This window comes from Wyeomyia smithii, chromosome 3, assembly GCF_029784165.1.
Source record: "Wyeomyia smithii strain HCP4-BCI-WySm-NY-G18 chromosome 3, ASM2978416v1, whole genome shotgun sequence".
NCBI lineage: Eukaryota > Metazoa > Arthropoda > Insecta > Diptera > Culicidae > Wyeomyia > Wyeomyia smithii.
This window is the reverse complement of record NC_073696.1, coordinates 166817932-166836326: the sequence shown is the minus strand read 5'-3', so window position 1 is coordinate 166836326 and position 18395 is coordinate 166817932. Positions and strand designations below refer to the sequence as shown.

At 40.5% G+C, this 18395-nt stretch overlaps 3 protein-coding genes across 3 annotated transcripts; 1 reads left to right on the top strand and 2 right to left on the bottom strand.

The window, feature by feature from the left end:
- The first annotated feature begins 1195 nt into the window (after positions 1 to 1195).
- On the top strand, positions 1196 to 7661 carry LOC129728817 (kinase suppressor of Ras 2). The gene is made up of 2 exons (XM_055687285.1): positions 1196 to 1445; positions 4648 to 7661. Exons 1-2 carry the CDS (start codon positions 1196 to 1198, stop codon positions 7221 to 7223), a joined length of 2826 nt encoding a protein of 941 aa, XP_055543260.1. The 3' UTR covers positions 7224 to 7661.
- A 1741-nt stretch (positions 7662 to 9402) lies between these two features.
- On the bottom strand, positions 9403 to 13243 carry LOC129728816 (uncharacterized protein K02A2.6-like). The gene is made up of 2 exons (XM_055687284.1): positions 10513 to 13243; positions 9403 to 10430 (listed from the first exon to the last, which is right to left on the bottom strand). Exon 1 carries the CDS (start codon positions 13241 to 13243, stop codon positions 11459 to 11461), a length of 1785 nt encoding a protein of 594 aa, XP_055543259.1. The 3' UTR covers positions 9403 to 10430; positions 10513 to 11458.
- Positions 13244 to 13369: 126 nt separating this feature from the next.
- Positions 13370 to 15130, bottom strand: LOC129728815 (uncharacterized protein K02A2.6-like). The gene has a single exon (XM_055687283.1). It carries the CDS (start codon positions 15128 to 15130, stop codon positions 13370 to 13372), a length of 1761 nt encoding a protein of 586 aa, XP_055543258.1.
- Positions 15131 to 18395: the final 3265 nt, after the last annotated feature.

The following is an 18395-nucleotide window of genomic DNA, read 5'->3' as shown; positions in this document are numbered from 1 at the left end:
CATACTTATGTCTACCATCGACAATATCCAGCACGCAGCAACCTGCTTTCATTCGACACGGGAACGGGAACATTGTCTCCTTTCAAGCCACGATACAATGTTATTTTGTTGCCTTTATGAGAGCTCTATCGGTCCGGCTCGACAGAATGTCCATAAGAAATCATATTTTGTACATCCGTGTTACGAAACTGAGACAAACTATGCGAACTTGAAATTAAGGAGGGGCTATTCAGAAGATAGCTCTAAAACAGAATGAGATGAGATTCATTGTTCGTACATTAACATTGCGACATACGAAATAAAATTTTTCGAATGTTGGAGAATGGTATAACTGAAAATAATTGAGTCACGCCTCTATTTCCAGTTATATCAGTCTCCAACGTTCGAAAAATTTATCATGTTATATCCGACACGAGAATATTTTCTTTCTTCAAGCCCCGCAACACGACACGATACATGTTATATTGTTGCCTTTATGAGAGCTCTATCCGGTTCGATATAAGTGAGCTCGTGATTGAATAGCCGCTGCTTTTCCAATTGATTTTTAAGGTAATATTCTAACTGATTTGATTGGAAAGATATGACAGCATTTACACTGTCCGTGATTAGGAGAAAATCGAAATTGCCGTACACCACCACCACCTGACTCAGATTTACCGGCACCGCTATTAAAATGTTGTTTTTCCCTAGCAGCAGCCGCAAGATGCCTCACGCAACAGCGGTAAATACTGTTGCGGTAAATACTGAATGCTGTACTTCTGCTATCTGCTTGCAATGCAGGCACAGAACCCTTTTGAAGCGCCACTCTATTTTCAAATTCTTTCATTCTATAACGTACGTAGCTGAACCCTCTCATCATTAATTATTTTCCAATAGGGTATATAAGAAAACTTTACCGTGCTTTTGGCATCAGTTAAACCCCATCCCCGCGGAGAGAAATCAGTTTTTACATCGAAAAAATACATTCAAACTCTTACTACTCAGCAACCGCATACATAATTGGCACAAACTATATGGCATGTTGAAGATCAATCTGTTCTCTAACTGCTTAGAATATTTTCATCTTTAGAAATTTCAAGTATAGTTGTTAAACTATTATCAAAGTTTATATGTTTGGTTATGCCATATGGCATCACCCGCGGGGAATGGGTTAACATTATTTCTCGGTCAAGGTAAACTAAAATTCGGCTTCAACATGTCTGGACGTGCTTTAGTTTCCCTCCAAAACTTCCGTTTGTCTTGTGCTGATCTCCAGCATCCGGTGGGCCGTACTCACCGTCTGCTGCGGAAGGGAAACTACGCCGAATGTGTCGGTGCTGGTGCTCCGGTATGTCTGGCAGCTGTGATGGAATATTTAGCTACTGAAATGTTGGAAATACCAGGAAATGTTGCTGCCCGTGATAAGACGACCCGAATCAATCCACGTCATCTGCAATTGGCAATCCGTAACGATGAACAGATGAATAAACTTTAGATCGGTTTCACCATTGCTCAGGGAGGTGCCTCGCCCAATAGTTCGTGATATGACCATGGCGCATTTATACGATAATTGAAAAAAAAACCTAATTAATCCACCTAGCGGTCAGGCAAAGCCTTTCTCATTCAAACTTATTATTTGTAAAAATAGATTTATATGAACGCTTCAATCCAATAAATGTATATTCACTCTTTGGGTCCTAAAATATTGATGTTGTAATTGAAGCATAAAATATGGAATTTGACGTAATGTTAGTGCTTAAGAAGTAACGAAATGACTCCTAATTTCGAACAAATTAATCACGAGCGATACCGGGAAAGTTAAAATAGTACGATACCACGTTTAAATTATGTTGAGGCCACATATATCGATCATATCAGGTATAGTTTCAAATAGTCTTTGAATTTCTCTCTTTCTATTGCTTTTGAGCCACATATCAAATTGTTATAAGGTTTGTTATTTGTAAGTTTGAGAGATGACTCGTTCGAATGACACTAGTAAAGTTCAAATAAGTCGTGTAATCTATGAGATAATAGACTTTCGTTGTTTAATTAACAATTTAATACATAACGGTTGCTTAAGTTCGATTACAGTCAAATCTGTTTTTGTGCGACTCTTTTTTGTGCGAAATTTATTAACGCCTACGAAGGAAAGCGGTTGAAAGGATTAGTATGTTTAAAAAGGTTTCGTTTATCAATCCGATGTTTTAAAATTGTTCGCATAGGTATTCTAAATCAGAATCAACAACTTTCGAGTTATTTTTAACTGAATTTTTTTTTATGCGATCCCTATCCACCACATAAAAAAAGTTTTTTTTTTTTCAATAATGCTGTGGAAATATTGTTTTGTAGCTGCACGTGAAGTTTCAAATGATTTTTTATGCGATTTTTTTTTGTGCGGTCCCTATCCCTCGCATAAAAACAGGTTTGACTGTATAATCAAATGAAATGGGAACGTATAGTGCAGCCAAACTTTGAAACCACGTGTTCAATCATAATTCATCAGTTTACCCTTAACTAGCCCGTTCATCTGATAATAATATTCAAATAATATATCAAATCGATTGTGTAGTTTCTGAGATAAAGAAGTTTCATGATTTTCACATTTCGGTACATTACAGACGAAGTTACAGTTAGATTACAGTAAAATTCAATAGGGTGTTATGAGGCAGCTAGACTTTTCATTTGACACTAATTTTGTGGAAATCGGGTTAGCCATCTCTGAGTAAAGTGAGTGTGTCCAAGTAGTCTTCGGAATATATTCCTTTTCATAGCTGGATTTCACATTTTCAAACATAACAGGCAAAGTAATAGTCCGATTGCAGAACGAATCAATAGGGTCTTATCAGGTAATTAGACCTTCCATTTAACAGTGATTTTATGAAAATCGGTCCAGCCATTTCTGAGAAACATGAGTGAAATTAAACAGTCTTCAGAACTCGTTTCGTTTCATAACTTTTAAACCACAAGTTCAATCTTTATAAAATTCAAAAGTTAAGGGTGTTTCAGGCAGCCCGTTCATTTGAAATCAATTTCAAATCGGTTATGTATTTTTAATGATGATAATGATGTTTCATGATTTTTACATTTTGATACATAACCTCTAAACTAAAAATCTGATTACAATAAAATTAAATAGGGTCTTATGGGACAGCAAGACCTGTCATTTGCAATTGATTTCATGAAAATCGTTACGCCCGTCTCTGAGAAAAGTAAGTGAGAATAAACAGTTGCACATACACACACATACAGAAAATACTCAGTTCGTCGAGCTGAGTCGAGTAATATATGCCATTCGGCCCTTTGGAGCACTATCATACTTTCGGTTTTGCAAGTGATTGCTATACCTTTCTAGGAGAAAGGCAAAAAATACAATTGCATTAATCGGCCTTTTTCAAGGCCACATGTTTTTGGAAGAGCATAATGAAAGTTTTTTGAAAAAAAAAACTACAACTGTTATAGGAAGCCGCTTCTCAAACAAGCGCCACCAAAGTGGACAACACTAAAGTAGTCTGTAATTCGAAAGTAAAGTTAAACAGCAACTAAAACACACACATACCAAAGATGAAAACAGTAATTTTATTCACTTGATACCCAATAAATTCCTAAGAATACAGATAAACTTAAAACAACAACTCAACTTCATTCTCGTTTTGGATACGGCAGCGAATGAAACCGCATAGCTGCACATAGTTTTTGCTGTTGTTCATTGTCGTCACAGTGATGATTTATGCGAGCCCCAATCCCAATCGCCAATCGTGTGTATTCCCAAACCTATTGCAAGAAAACATTGACTTAGGACAGGCTGTCGTATTCTACATTAACTCTGTGGTCGTGTCTTATTAACAACCTCTCCAACTATTTTGAGGTCAATAAACAAAATGTACATGGTCGGTGACATGACCAATTTCGCTGCCACCCTAACGTACACTTCTAAAAACCCTCTTCTGTACGTTGATTCACAGCATTCTTGGATATGCAGTTCGGCAACCAGATATTTTCAGTTCATACGCAACCAGATGTGTACTTTGGTACGTTTGTGCTTAAACGAAAAGTACGCGATAAAAAGCCTCATGAGAAAGCTAAACAAACATTCGTTTGGATATGAAAATGTCTTCCGAAGCACACTCTTTATATTTTAGCTACTACAATTTTGCGAGCAGTACCAGCAAAAGTTAACACTAAAGCAAACCAAAGCCTTGGTGCTACATTCCGATTCGGAACTTGACCTTCTGTTTGTTATACACAGACTTCGCCGCCGACTGTTAGTGTACAGGACAGTTGCGGGGCTAGCGCTACGATCCTACTGACACCAACAGTATCTCCCGAGCCGATACTCGAACCTACGACGACTGGCTTGTTAGGCCAGCATCGTACCTCGAGACCATCTCAAACCAAAGACGAATATTGTCAGTGCAAAACTACTGCACTGATACAGCATTATTTTGAACACGTAATGCTGCTCTGCGCGCCTTACATAATTAGCTTACTTGTGGGACGCAGTCAAAGGCTTTCCTTTGTAAGTAAAAACATTTTCGTCAGAACAAAGATGTAACCAATGCCGGAATATCTATCCCTTGTGCTCACCCCAAATATATATTGCCACAGTACTGTTTTATTTTATACATATTACTAACACTATAATAGCCAAACTTTTTTTTCTTTTTTCAGGGCTAAGCTCTGCTTCCTTAAACGCTGTGATACAAAGAGTTAATTCTCTGGAGTTGCTTCTGGATAAAAACGACGATGAACTGCGTGAAATATTAGCAAACAACATAAATGCCCGAGATGAGGAACTCCGTCGCTTAGTTCGTGCAATGAGTAACCTTAAGCGATGTCGCAGCCAGTTGCAATCAGGTGATGTAAAGGAACCCTTGGATTTGTATTGGGATTCATGGGACCGTCATCCCTCTCATCATCGTGCTTCTCCGAGAATAAGCCGATCACAACCAAGAATAGGAGTCAAACTTTCACAGGTTATTTATAGGTGTAACGGAGTCGTTCAAAATCCTATGGAGGTCGTTCCTGCAATAACAGCTGCATCAGATATACCAGAACGATTACTTCATCCACATAATATAATTTCACCCGATGAGAACTCCACCTATACATTGACTCCATCACCATCTCCTCCTAATTCTCCCTCAAATGCGGCACTGACAAAACTAACAAAAAAAGGGTTCCCAACCACGCCGCCCCCAAGAAAAAAACATCAAACACACATTCGTCATACTGTTTCTCAACAGACTAACTCTCAGCAGCAGCAGGTGTTACAAAACAATAATTCTATCAATGCGGCCAATCCGAATGCACATAGTGAACAGGTTGCAACGCTAATAAAATCTAAATCACACGAATGGCAACTATTGCCAAACCATCCACTACAATTGACTGAACCATCGGTCAACATCAATCAGCAAAATATGGTTAACTCAAACAATATCGCACTAAATTCACAACTACAGGCCACAACGGTTGGCAATGGAAGTGTCTCGACGATATCAGCAGTTCGAACACGTTTACATACCGAGCCTACCTTGGATCAACAACAAGCTCATGAACTTATGGAAAACACCATATCCTCATTCCATTATCTTTCTATTCCCCCGAAGTCTCCCTGTACACCAATCATTACACGAGGAATGGGCCATATGATTCAGCACCGTTTTACTAAAAAGTTAAAAGTTAGTACCTGCGATCTATGCAACAAGCAAATGATTTTCGGCTTGAAATGTACAGAATGTAAATACCGCTGTCACAAGGACTGTAAATCAAACGTTCCCCCATCTTGTGGACTTCCACAAGAGTTTGTAGATGAGTTCAAAAAAAGTTTACAGTCAGATACGCTCATGCCGAACATATCACCAAATCTCGGCAGCCGTAGTGTGTATGCACGGGACCGCAACCGAGTTCCAATGCATGGAATGCATGCAGGACCCGACAGTAGTTCTGCGGGCTCTAGTTGCAATAGTTCATCCCCTTCCAGTCCAGCGCTACTCTCTCTACCGCCTCAAACTCCGGCAGCATCGAAACATTTGCAGTTTAATTTTCCAGAGGTTTCAAGTGGACACAGTTTAAATCATATTACTGAAAAAGATGGAATAATGATCGAAACACATTCAATTAATAATAATGTGAAATCGAGTGGCATAGAATTAATCGGACACGGCAATAAAATACCTAAAGTACACCTTTCCAAACTTCCAGAATCGCAAAAAAGCAACGATAGTGATAAAACTGGTTCTACCAGCGCAGCCAGTACTGATTCTTCGTCGGAACGAACGCCAATTCGGCTCGATTCAACAGAGGAACGTGAAAATGATAACTGGCCCAGGCAAAATAGTCTTTCATTGAAAGAATGGGATATTCCCTATGATGACCTCAAATTACTGGAAAAAATCGGAAATGGTCGTTTTGGTACTGTTCATAGAGCGCTCTGGCATGGCGATGTAGCTGTGAAATTACTCAAAGAGGACTACGTGGCAGATGAACGAACACTTGAGGCATTTAAACTGGAAGTGGCAACATTTAAAAAGACTCGCCACGAAAATGTGGTATTGTTTATGGGGGCATGTATGAAACCTCCTCGACTAGCAATCGTAACATCCTTGTGTAAAGGAAATACGTTGTACACACATATTCATATACGGAAAGATAAATTTAATCTAAACCGTACTACAATCGTCGCCCAGCAGATTTCACAAGGGATGGGATATTTGCATGCGCGTGGCATTGCGCATAAAGACTTAAAAACTAAAAATATATTTCTAGAAAATGGAAAAGTGATAATAACAGATTTTGGTCTGTTCAGTGCCACTAAACTATCTTATTGTGATTTAGGCTTAGGGATTCCAAGCGGCTGGTTATGCTATTTAGCACCAGAGCTAATGCGTAAGCTTACCTCCTATCGTCCTGTTGATGGTGATTTGCCTTTCTCAAAAGCTTCGGATATTTATGCATTCGGAACGGTTTGGTACGAACTGCTCTGTGGAGAATTTCCTTTCAAATACCAACCACCAGAATCCGTCATATGGCAAGTTGGTCGAGGCATGAAGCAAACTCTAGCAAACCTCCAAGCTTCGCGAGACGTGAAAGATATTTTGATGGTGTGCTGGACTTATCAGGCTGATGACAGACCAGATTTCGCTAAACTTTTGTCAATGTTGGAGCGGTTACCTAAAAAGCGTTTAGCTCGGTCCCCATCTCATCCAGTGCAACTATCTCGGTCAGCCGAATCAGTTTTCTAAACACAGTAAAATGTAAGTTTCGTATTCGTACGCATGTTTAGGCGGTGTGAATAAAACACGTGAAAAGCGAAGCAAAATCTTTTATTCGCGCGGCCTATGAAAATTATTCAAAAGTAGAAAACCAACAAGTTTTCATCTATTTCTATAAGAAACAATGAAAATACTAGGTTGAATTTTGTTTGTGCAAAGAATCCATAGTGTAATATAAATAAGTAAGACCAAATGTCCTCAAAATATCAGAATAATTAGGAAATAAATGTTAATGTGATTGCGCAATAGCTTTGGAATAGCTAAATTAAAAATCTGATCAGCGCAATGATATATAAGAACGCAAATAATTTATTCAACAATCTCTAATAGGACGCTTACTTGGAGGATAGATTGAGTTTGAATGGAATAAATAAAGAAATCAGACTTGTAAAATACTAAAACCGAAAAGATTCTGAGTAGCGTTATTTTCATTTGTTTTACTTTCATTGTTATTGGCCAAGTATGAAGAAATAAAAACTACAAAAACATATGCTTCCGAGTTTAGCAAGTTTCGACTTTAGGCTTCGAAACCCAACTTAATCCACCTAGCAGTGAGACCTAGCCTTTCTCATTCGAACTTAAAGCAAAGTAAAGCCTTGACCTTCTGTTTATTATACACAGACTTCGCAGCCAACTGTTTAGTGTACAGGATATTTGCGGGGCTAGTGCTACGACCATACTGACACTAATAATCTCTCCCAAGCCGACAATCTGTTAGGCCAGCATCGTACTTACGATTTTTTGTCTAAATAAATTTACCCGAACACTTGAAAAAATACACCTTAGTAATTTCTACTGGATTCATTATTGATTATTCATTGTGAATAACAAATTTTTGGTAGCCCACAGCACAACTATACCGAACATTTAAACCATAGCATTCACGCACATATGAACGTACATTAACACATACACATGCAAATAACATGAAATTAATATGTTTCAAATAAATGACACGTTTTTTTTTCATCGTGGTATAATCGAAACATCACTGTACTCATATACTGCGTGTATATATATATTCAAATTGTTTATGTCAACCTTGGTCAGTACTTTTCAAGTAATGTTTAATTAAATTTTGTTCCTAATCATAAATCATAAAATCCATCGTAAAATGGACGAATATTGCCAAATCTTGGTACATATTTCGATGGCGAAGATGGTGATAGTTTCCGTTCAACATTCTAAAATTACCAAATATCATCCAATAGGATTTACTCAGGTCAGAATTTATCTTCAGGCGCCATTTTAAATTTCTAGATAGAAGCTTACCTGCCTATAATCGCATATCAGTCCCATATGGAAAAGATATTTTTCTCGTTTTGGGTATTTCACCTGTTTGGGGTGGGTTATTCTTATTTTTTCGACATAATGTAATAAAATAGACCTTAATCATAACTTCTTTGTTAAAGAATTGCCTTTTTCGTGAAAATTACAATGAAAAATAAGGAAGAGACTGATATGCGTTTATTTATGCCATCGAATAGCAAAATAATCGCATACCACTATGATACCAGTCTCACTTTCAACTGCTTTATGTAGGAGTAGTCATATTGTTCTTAAGTATTTTGAATATGGGCACATGCTCATGACCGCAGACAGCCTCCATGCTGCATGGAGAATCGCGGAGACGTCCAACCATTACTTACCCCTACTTTAAGGTCGTCGTTGAAAAAGCAAAATTTAAGGTTGTCTTGTATGTGCTGCTGGATAATTTCCTTCCTTACGTCTTCAGTGATTCGCAATTCGTGCTGAAGAAAATTATTCCGCATTAGCCCGTGCATTTAGCATATTGGAAAAGTGGTATTGAGAATGTTCCAATTTCATTACAACAGTGACTTGACGAAAGACGACGGCGATGAAAAGAAATACAACCTGTTTTTAGTTAAGCAACTAAAAACGATTTCTTCTGTGTTCTGACATTTTCAACTTAACCTTCATCTGATCATTTAAAGAAAGCAGATCATCCACAGGAAATTAACGCTTTACAGAAAGTAGCATTGCTCAAGGCTATTATCTCTCTGATTGACGAAACCAATAACCTTACGAGAACGAACTTTCAGAAAATGTTCAGTAGTTTCAGTGTTATAAAGTACCACGGCAAGGACTGTGATATACTACGATAGTAAAGGATATTATTACTTTCAGGTTCAGAACATAACTTCCTTGGACTGAGTCCCGCTCAGTCTATTTATTGATAATTTGTTTGAATATATGTGTGTCAACGAGAGAGTAAACATACCAAAACTTCTGAATATATTCTGAGAGAGAATTTCGAATATTCCCAGGTACTGGCTTTTACTAAGCCATTTCAAAATACATAAAAATTCTTCCTTCTTTAAAAGATAAAAATTTACATTATATGTTATACAGTTATCGTTATATTTAGATTGTGTTTAAACACTTGTATTATTTTTTATAATTAGAAATCGTCCGTTGACGCCTTAGTGACTACATAAATATGAAAACACGAATGCGTTTTTTGACTTTAATAATTTCAAAATATGAATGAAACCGAATGCGTTCTTTGACGCTCAATTATGTGGCATCTTTGATGTGTTATTTTCGATCAATGTAGAAGGCTATAGGACAGAGACAGAACGAAGCGAATAAGAATAAGAGTAAGAAGAAAGTAATCAGAAGAGTAGGCACGGGCGTTAATAAAGAAGCACGGATTTGCGCTAAAACTAAACCTAGATTTCTTCCTCAAATAAGTACCGGAGATCCGAATTGCCGTGTTCATTTGGCTTTCACAAATAATTGTTTAAAAAATATATCGAAAAACGAATACATCCATAGATGCTCTAGCCAAAAAAATTTGATTATTTGAAAACGTCCATAAACGTCGCACTTCAATCACGTTTTTTTATAATTACTTTATCACTTATATTGTTTGTAACTTCTTCTGCTTCCTTTTAGCCTTTCAGACCGTCGTAATACCAGCGATGATTGGTTTCTGTCTTCCGGTAGGACGTCCGAGCGTTTCTTCTTCGTAGCTGATTCCACCAACTCGTCATCGAAATCAGGGAAGTCATCCTCGGAACTCTCTTCCGAAACCGCTCGAACTCGTTTCAAAACTCTCCTGCTCGGCATTGTTACGTTTTGGCGAATTTCAATTTGTTTCTGCGGCCTTAATTGCTCTCGGTGTGCTCGAACCACCACGTTTCCAACACTGATCTGAAAAGTTATAGGAGAACATTGTCTTTAAAAAATTGCTGGTATCCATCTTGAAATATCTTTCGGATAATGATTTTTATACCAGATGGTATTTCCCAACTTCAAATTAGTGATTGGGTCTTTGAAGACCTTTTCAGTATTTATTTATTTATTTCGTCAAGCAAATGTAGACTACAGTTATAATAATACAATGTTTTCTTATATTCTTGTTGTGATATTCAACTCGCGATTACACACAACACGAGAAAATATATCTTTATTTAAAATTAACGAGGTGTAACACGATTAACAAATAGGACATGTGTCCTTGTGCAATGCGGATATCAGAGTGAGTTTTATCTTTACGCTTACGATGACATAGCCACATCCGGACGTCTATCACTCTGACGGATGGTAATTGCGTTTTGGGTAACGCTTGTCGCAGCTAGGGTGGTCCCTGCAACACCTCCCCCTTTTAGTAGTACAGATGGTACGGGTCATATCTCACGGGACGCCTCCGGCTGCGCGAGGATTGGCGAGTTACTGATGGTTGACGTTGCAGTTTCTGTTTCCGGTTAGGGCGAGGATTAGAGTTCGGGGGCAGTCCCTCTGGTTGCACTGGCTTGTTTCCGGGAGGCGCATACGGATTCGATTGGAAGATCGATTCAGTTTCGTCTGCTGAACTTCGATCCAGGCCCCATGACTCTAGTAGAATGTCGAGTGGGACTTGCGTAGGCTGCCTCTCATCAGCTGTTTCGGCTTCATCCGACTCACATCGCTTACGGAGTTGGTTACAGTGCGATCGAATTAGCGTCTTCTTATGCTCCAACCAAACGTTGTAGATCACGTTCCCAATGCGTTCGAGAATCTGACCAGCTTCCCAGCTCCAACTGTTGTTCTTGAAAACCTTGGCCCAAACCAGGTCCTTAGAATTGTACCTGATTTCTTTACTTCCATGCTTGCGGTTGTACTGGTCGTCCTGCTTGGAGTGATCTGTTTTGTGAAATGCAGTTGGTAGTCTGAGCAGATCGAGCGAAGTGCGTATCGTTCTACCAAGCATTAACTCGGCAGGTGATTCCCTCGGGAGCGCTTCGGCAGGGCGTAGAACGGTAGCATAACAAGAAGGTGTTGATTGCTTCGGTGAGACCCTCTCCTCCCGCCGTAATTTTCTTGAGAGTTCGCTTGAACGTGTCAACGAATCTTTCTGCAAGTCCATTGGATTGTGGGTGGAAAGGTGGCGTCTTCAGGTGCAGTATGCCTTTGGTGTCACAGAACCCCTCGAACTGCCCGCTGATGAACTGGCGTCCATTGTCGCTAACCAGTGTCTCCGGGTTTCCGAAGCGAGCGAAGATGCTCTCCAGAATTTCAATGGTAGCTGGTGATGTCGTTTGACGAGTTCGGACGACCTCCGGCCATTTCGAGTACGCATCGACCAGGATGAGGTAGTACCAACCGTCAACAGGACCAGCGTAATCAATATGCAGTCTCTGCCAGGGCTTTCCGGGTACGGGCCAGGACTCCAAGTTGGTTCTAGTGTTGGTTTTGGCAGCCCGAGCACACTCGGTACAGGAAAAATCAAGTTTAGCAATGCACGCGTCGATTCCAGGCCAGTATACGTAGCTACGTGCCACCGCTCTCATTCGCTCGACACCTGGATGGCCCTTGTGCAACAACTGGAGGACCTTCTTCTGGTACTTCGAAGGAATTACCAGTCGCTCACCGTAGAGAAGGCAGCCGGAAATGACTGACAGTCCGTCTTTACGAAGATAGAATTGCTGGTATGAGTCGGTGACGTCTGTCTTCTTGGTCGGCCAGCCTTGCTGGACGTGCTGAAGCACTTTTTGGAGAACCGGATCCGCTCTGGTTTCTGCCTGGATCGACTTGAATGTGAGCGGGAAGACTTCCAGCGATTGATTAACGACATTGTGGAACGTATTTTCCAGCTCGATCGATGCTATCACGTACTCCTCATCAGGCCGAATGTGGGTGTTTATCAGCCTCGATAGAAGATCTACATAACCAAAACTATCGGTCGACACGTATTCGATGGAGAAGTCGTAAAGGAGAAGAGTCAGCGCCCAACGTTGCAGCCTGTTGGCGGTATAAACGGGGATTCCCTTTTTAGATCCGAATATGGCCAACAACGGTTTGTGGTCTGTCTCCAACGTGAAGTGTCTTCCGAAAAGCATTCGATGGAAGCGCGTTACAGCGAAGATCAAGGCCAACCCCTCCTTCTCGATCTGGCTGTATTTTGTTTCGGCTGGGGTTAGGCTTCTGGAGGCGTGACAAATTGCCTTCACGGTGCCTTCGGGAAACCGGTGTGCGATTCTGGCCCCGATACCGATTGAAGATGCGTCGGCAGACACCACGATGTCCAATTGAGGATTGTAGTGGGTCAGCACCAGCGGAGACATCAGCAGTTCCTTAAAGCGATCGAAAGAATCTTGACACGCCTTGTTCCATTCCCACTTGGTTCCGGCTTTCAGGAGTTGATCCATGGGATACCGTAGCTTCCGCATTCCAGGAACATACTTGCCATAGTAATTTACGGCTCCTAAATACGATCTCTGCGACGGCAGATCGATTGGTGGTGGCATGTTGGCAATGGCGGCGACCTTGTCTGGATCCGGTCGAATGCCATCGCTATCCAAGATCTGTTCCAGATATTTGATTTGACGCATGCTAAAGCTGCATTTCTCGATTCGAACGGTGAATCCGTACTCCTGGATACGATTAAGAACCAGCTCAAGATTTCGATTATGCTCCTCCTCTGTTCGGCCACCCACCAAGACGTCGTCCAAGTACCCACTGGTGCTTTTGAGTCCAGCGAGCATTGCGTCTACCAGTTGCTGAAACGCCCCCGGAGCTGATTTGATGCCAGGAGACAAGCGAGTGAACTGATAGAGCCCCTTGTGAGTGTTGATGGTGAGAAGGTTTTGGCAGCTTTCATCCACCTGGACCTATAGGTAGGCATCGGAGAGGTCGATATGGCTGAAATACCGACACCCCGACATCTTCGCAAAAATATCCTCAGGCAGCGGTAGCGGATATTGGTTCGGCTCGAGGACGTCGTTCAAACCAGTAGAGAAATCCGCACAGATGCGAATCCGTCCGTTTGGCTTCCGAACGACCACTATTGGCGCCGCCCATTCGGAGTAATCAACCGGTTTTAGCACGCCAAGTTGATGTAGTCGTTGGATTTCCTCTTCGACGGCTCCCTCCATGCTGTAGGACACGGGACGTTTCGGCCGGAATATCGGCCTAGGATTTCCTCGTAGTGGTAGATTGACCTTGGTTTTGCAGCACAGTCCCATACTGCTGGTGAAGACGTCAGGGAACTTTGATTGAATTGCCCCTACGCCTGGTTGGAACTGGCTACTGATTTGGTTGCAGAACGAGTTGATTGGAACGTCCCATAGGCCGAAGTTGTCCATCCAGTCGGCACCTAGAACTGATAGAGAAATTTCCGGAACCATGACACGACACAAACCTCGTTTGGAGACACCGTTGATTGATACGTCACACCAGAACTCGGATGCGATGTTTAGCGGTTCTCCGGATGCTGTCACCGCTTGGCAAGAAGGCGGAGATGTTTCTGGTTCTCCAATCTTCTTCCACATTTCGGCGGTGATAATGCTGATGTCCGACGCCGAATCAACTTGTAGTCGGACCGGAACATGGTTTATCCGCAACTCCGCAAATTTCCTCCCCCGGCTAACTGTGTTTACGGAGACCACCTTGGTTGACTTCTGGCTCCGTGCATTCTTTTTCGCATCGCCAGATGATGATTTTGCAGCGAAGCAGGCACAGTAGCCCTCTTTATGCCCCTTCTTTTCGCACTCTCGGCATTGATGACCCCGAAACTGGCAGTCCTTCGAATAGTGCATTCCTCCACACGACCAGCACGGAGAACGTGGCTGATCTGCCCTGGTTCCATTACCCGCAGCAGCCGATGAATGACGTGACGGCTTGACAGGTTTGTTGGTGTTGTGCTTCACAGCTCGCACTGTTGCTGAAGGTTTTTCTACCAGCACGGTATCGTTTTTGAGGTTCGTCAGGGCTCTGCAGTCCTCCACGATCTTCGCCAACGTTATCTCTGACGATTCGTTCAGCTTCGTGATCAGCCGCATCCGAATATCGGAGTCCTTCGAGGACTTGAGGCCACAAACAAAAACTAGGCACTTAAATTGCTCCTCGGATAGGTCGGCAAGTTTAAAATCCACACAAGCACGGTTTACCTTGCAGGAGTATGACACGATGTCCTCTGTTTCATCTTTGACGGTCTGCAAGCACTGATACCGCTGATGAAAGATCGAGACGGTAGATCCGAAAAGCGCTTTTAGCTTCGCGGTAGTTTCGGTGAAGCCAAACTCCTTGGACAGTTTTGGGAGTATGAAACTTGTGTACCGCTCGTGCGCCGCTGGGTCGAGTTTCCTCATAAGGAGTCGAACTTTGGCGGAATCGTCTAGCTTACTGGCGTTTTTATCGAATAGCTCCTCGTAACGTGAATACCATGAATCAAAAGTGCACCCTTCGTCCGGAGCGTATCGAAATTCGGTGATGTTGCCGGCTAGTGCATCCAGTGCTACGTCATCGCGGGAGAACTCCTTTAGGCATTTTTGGGTTGCTGACATCTCCTGAGATAGATGAGCGATCAGCTGCTGCTGCTGCTGCGTCAGGATCTGCAGCAGGGACTCCTGGAACAACTCTGGCGTCGTCATCGCAGCTAACCTCCAACTTGATGATCAGTCTCTCGTCGACGAAAAATCACTTTTTTACGTGCAAAAACCCGCAAACTGACTCGTTTTTTTTTTTACTCGTCGCCAAAATGTGATATTCAACTCGCGATTACACACAACACGAGAAAATATATCTTTATTTAAAATTAACGAGGTGTAACACGATTAACAAATAGGACATGTGTCCTTGTGCAATGCGGATATCAGAGTGAGTTTTATCTTTACGCTTACGATGACATAGCCACATCCGGACGTCTATCACTCTGACGGATGGTAATTGCGTTTTGGGTAACGCTTGTCGCAGCTAGGGTGGTCCCTGCAACAATTCTATACATTATTTCCAGTAGTTAGTCGTTTTTTTATTTGATTTATGCCCGTGGTGATGTCGATATTTTCGCAGTGCTGATTATAGTGACGCATCATGCGATTTATTGGGTCATTTTTTGAGTAGTTTGTTCTGTGAGAATTTTCCGAAAATATTTTACGAGTTCTTAATTGACGACTGGGTGCATAAAAATTTAGTTGTGTTAATAATTTAGAAGATTGCACGCGTCGAGAAATAATGTCATTGATAAAATAAAGCATTGAAAGATTGCGGCGTTCTTTAAGTGCTTGTATGTCTATAAGCATGCAGCGTGCTTCATATGATGGTAAGGGAAATGCTGTCCAATTTAGCTTACGAAGCGCGTACAAAAGAAATTGTTGTTGGACAGATTCAATGCGTTCTTCATGTGTGGCAATATAAGGATTCCATACAATGCTACAGTATTCCAGAATTGGTCGGACATATGTAATATATAATAGTTTGATTGTATATGGGTCTTGAAAATTGTGGCCGAAGCGTTTTATAAAGCCCAGCATACTATTTGCTTTGTTGATGATTGTATTATAATGTTCTATGAATGTAAGTTTGGAGTCTAAGATCACGCCTAGGTCCCTTACGATTTTGCATTTTTTTACTGGTTGGTTTCCTAAGAAAATGTTTGTAGGTGGTGTTACAGTTTTTCTGCTAAAGGCTATTGAATTACATTTTTTGATGTTGAGTTGTAATAGGCTTTTGTTGCACCATGTGTAGAATACATTAATTTCATTCTGGAATATTTCGAAGTCTTCTACATTGGTTATTTTTATGAAGAGCTTCATGTCGTCAGCATATACAAGCACATGTATTGACTTAAGAAGAAAGGAAATGTCATTTACGTATAATATAAAAAGAAGAGGGCCCAGGTGGGAACCTTGAGGAACCCCAGAAGTTACTTCTATTGGGTTTGAAAAGGAATTTTGAAAGCGGACTATTCGTGTTCGTTTTGTTAAGTATGACTGCAGCCATTCCAAAAATTTTGTTTCAGTTCCGTATTTTTCGAGCTTGAAGAGCAATAATGGTATGTCGATTCTGTCAAATGGCTTGCTAAAGTCCGTATAAAGAGCTTCTACGTGGTTACCGTTGTCCATTACAGTCAGAGTGAAAGTTATGAATTCCAAAAGATTTGTGGTAGTTGATCGGCCTTTGTAAAAGCCGTGCTGTTGAGTTGTAATTTGGTGTTTTACTTGTTGAAAGATTTTTTCATTAATTATTGATTCAAATAATTTTGGAATGCATGAAATAATAGCAATTCCACGATAATTACGAATGTCAGATTTAGCGCCCGATTTGAAAATTGGCACTAAATATGAAGTTTTCCAGAGTTCTGGGAAAATTCCTTTCTTCAGGGACATGTTAAAAATGTGTTTTAGGGGTGTAGATAGTTCTTCTGCCAAGTTTTTGAGAAAAATTGGAGCTATTCTGTCAGGTCCAGGACCTTTCGTAGCGTCTAAATTTTTAAGTGCGTTTTGAATTTCGAATTCAGATATTTGATTGACAGATGAAGAATTCGAAAATTCAGGAAAATACAAGAAGTATTCGCGGTCGCGATCTGTTTCTTCATATGTGGTGTAAATTTCTTGAAAAAAAGTGGCAAAAAGACTACATATTTCATTACTAGTTTGTCCTACATTACTGTCAAGATGCATTCGTGATGGAAAGTTGTTACTTTTTAGTTTGGTTTTTACGTCATTAAAGAAGTTTTTAGGGCAAGACTTGATTTGATGTTCGATTTTACGATTATGTTCTTCATGTGCAATTTTAATGGCTGCGTCAAGTTGACAGCTTGGTAATTTTGAAGATTTTCGCTATTGTTGTCTTTTTTGTATATTTTATGTGCCTTTTGTTTCCTATTTTTCAGGTTCTTCAATTGTGGATTAAACCACACTGGATATTTGTTGGTGTTCGTTCGTCTTCTTTTTTTTAGTGGTACATTTTCTGATATAATTTGATTAATTAATTCATAAAATTTTGTTACTTCTTCGTTGACATTTCCTTCTTTACAAATTATACTACGCCAATTTATTATGCGAAGTCTACGTTTGACTTGTTCGAAGTCAGTTTTGTGGTATTCCGGTACATCCTCGTACTCGCAGTCGCTAGGGTACGAAGTGTTATTCATTACTATTGAATATTCAATTGCTGTGTGAAATGCTTCATTTTTCCAGATGGGAGTCAATGATGCATCTACACAGAAGTTTTCAGTGCAGTTTGTGAATAATAGGTCTAAATATGCATTTTGTTTGTTTTTGACATGATTGATTTGATATAGACCGAGTTCTGAGGATTTGCCAAAAAGTGTTTAAGTTTTCGCTTACGACTGGGAGTAAGATAGATTCATTTTCAATGTCTACAATAAAGTCTGCATTACGTTGGTTGAAGTCGCCATAGACATGCAGTTTTACTTCTGGTTTCATGTTAGACATAATAGATTCTAGAGTTTTGAAAAATAATTCATACGAATGTTTATGAGCATGTTCCGGTGGAAAGTACACGGAACAGAAGATATGTTCTTCGCCAGCAATAAATGCTTTGGCCCATACGTGTTCAAATTCTTTATATTTGTCGGATATTATTTCTTCAGAAGTAAAGTCTACATTAATGGCAATGAGGACTCCACCGCCTGACTTTTTTTGACTGGCAGACAAATTCCGATCGTGTCGGAATACATTATAATTGTTTCCAAATACTTCTTCGCTTCTTACGCTTTCGTCCCAGCTACTTTCAGTTCCTAAAATTATTTTAAAAGATGACGACAATAGATTTTGTTGAATTTCTTTCATTTTGCTTGGGCTTTTCATGCGATTGAAATTCTGACAATAGATAAGAATTTCAGTCGCATTCTGTCGAGGAAGCGAAGAAGTGTTAGTCAAATTATTACTTATG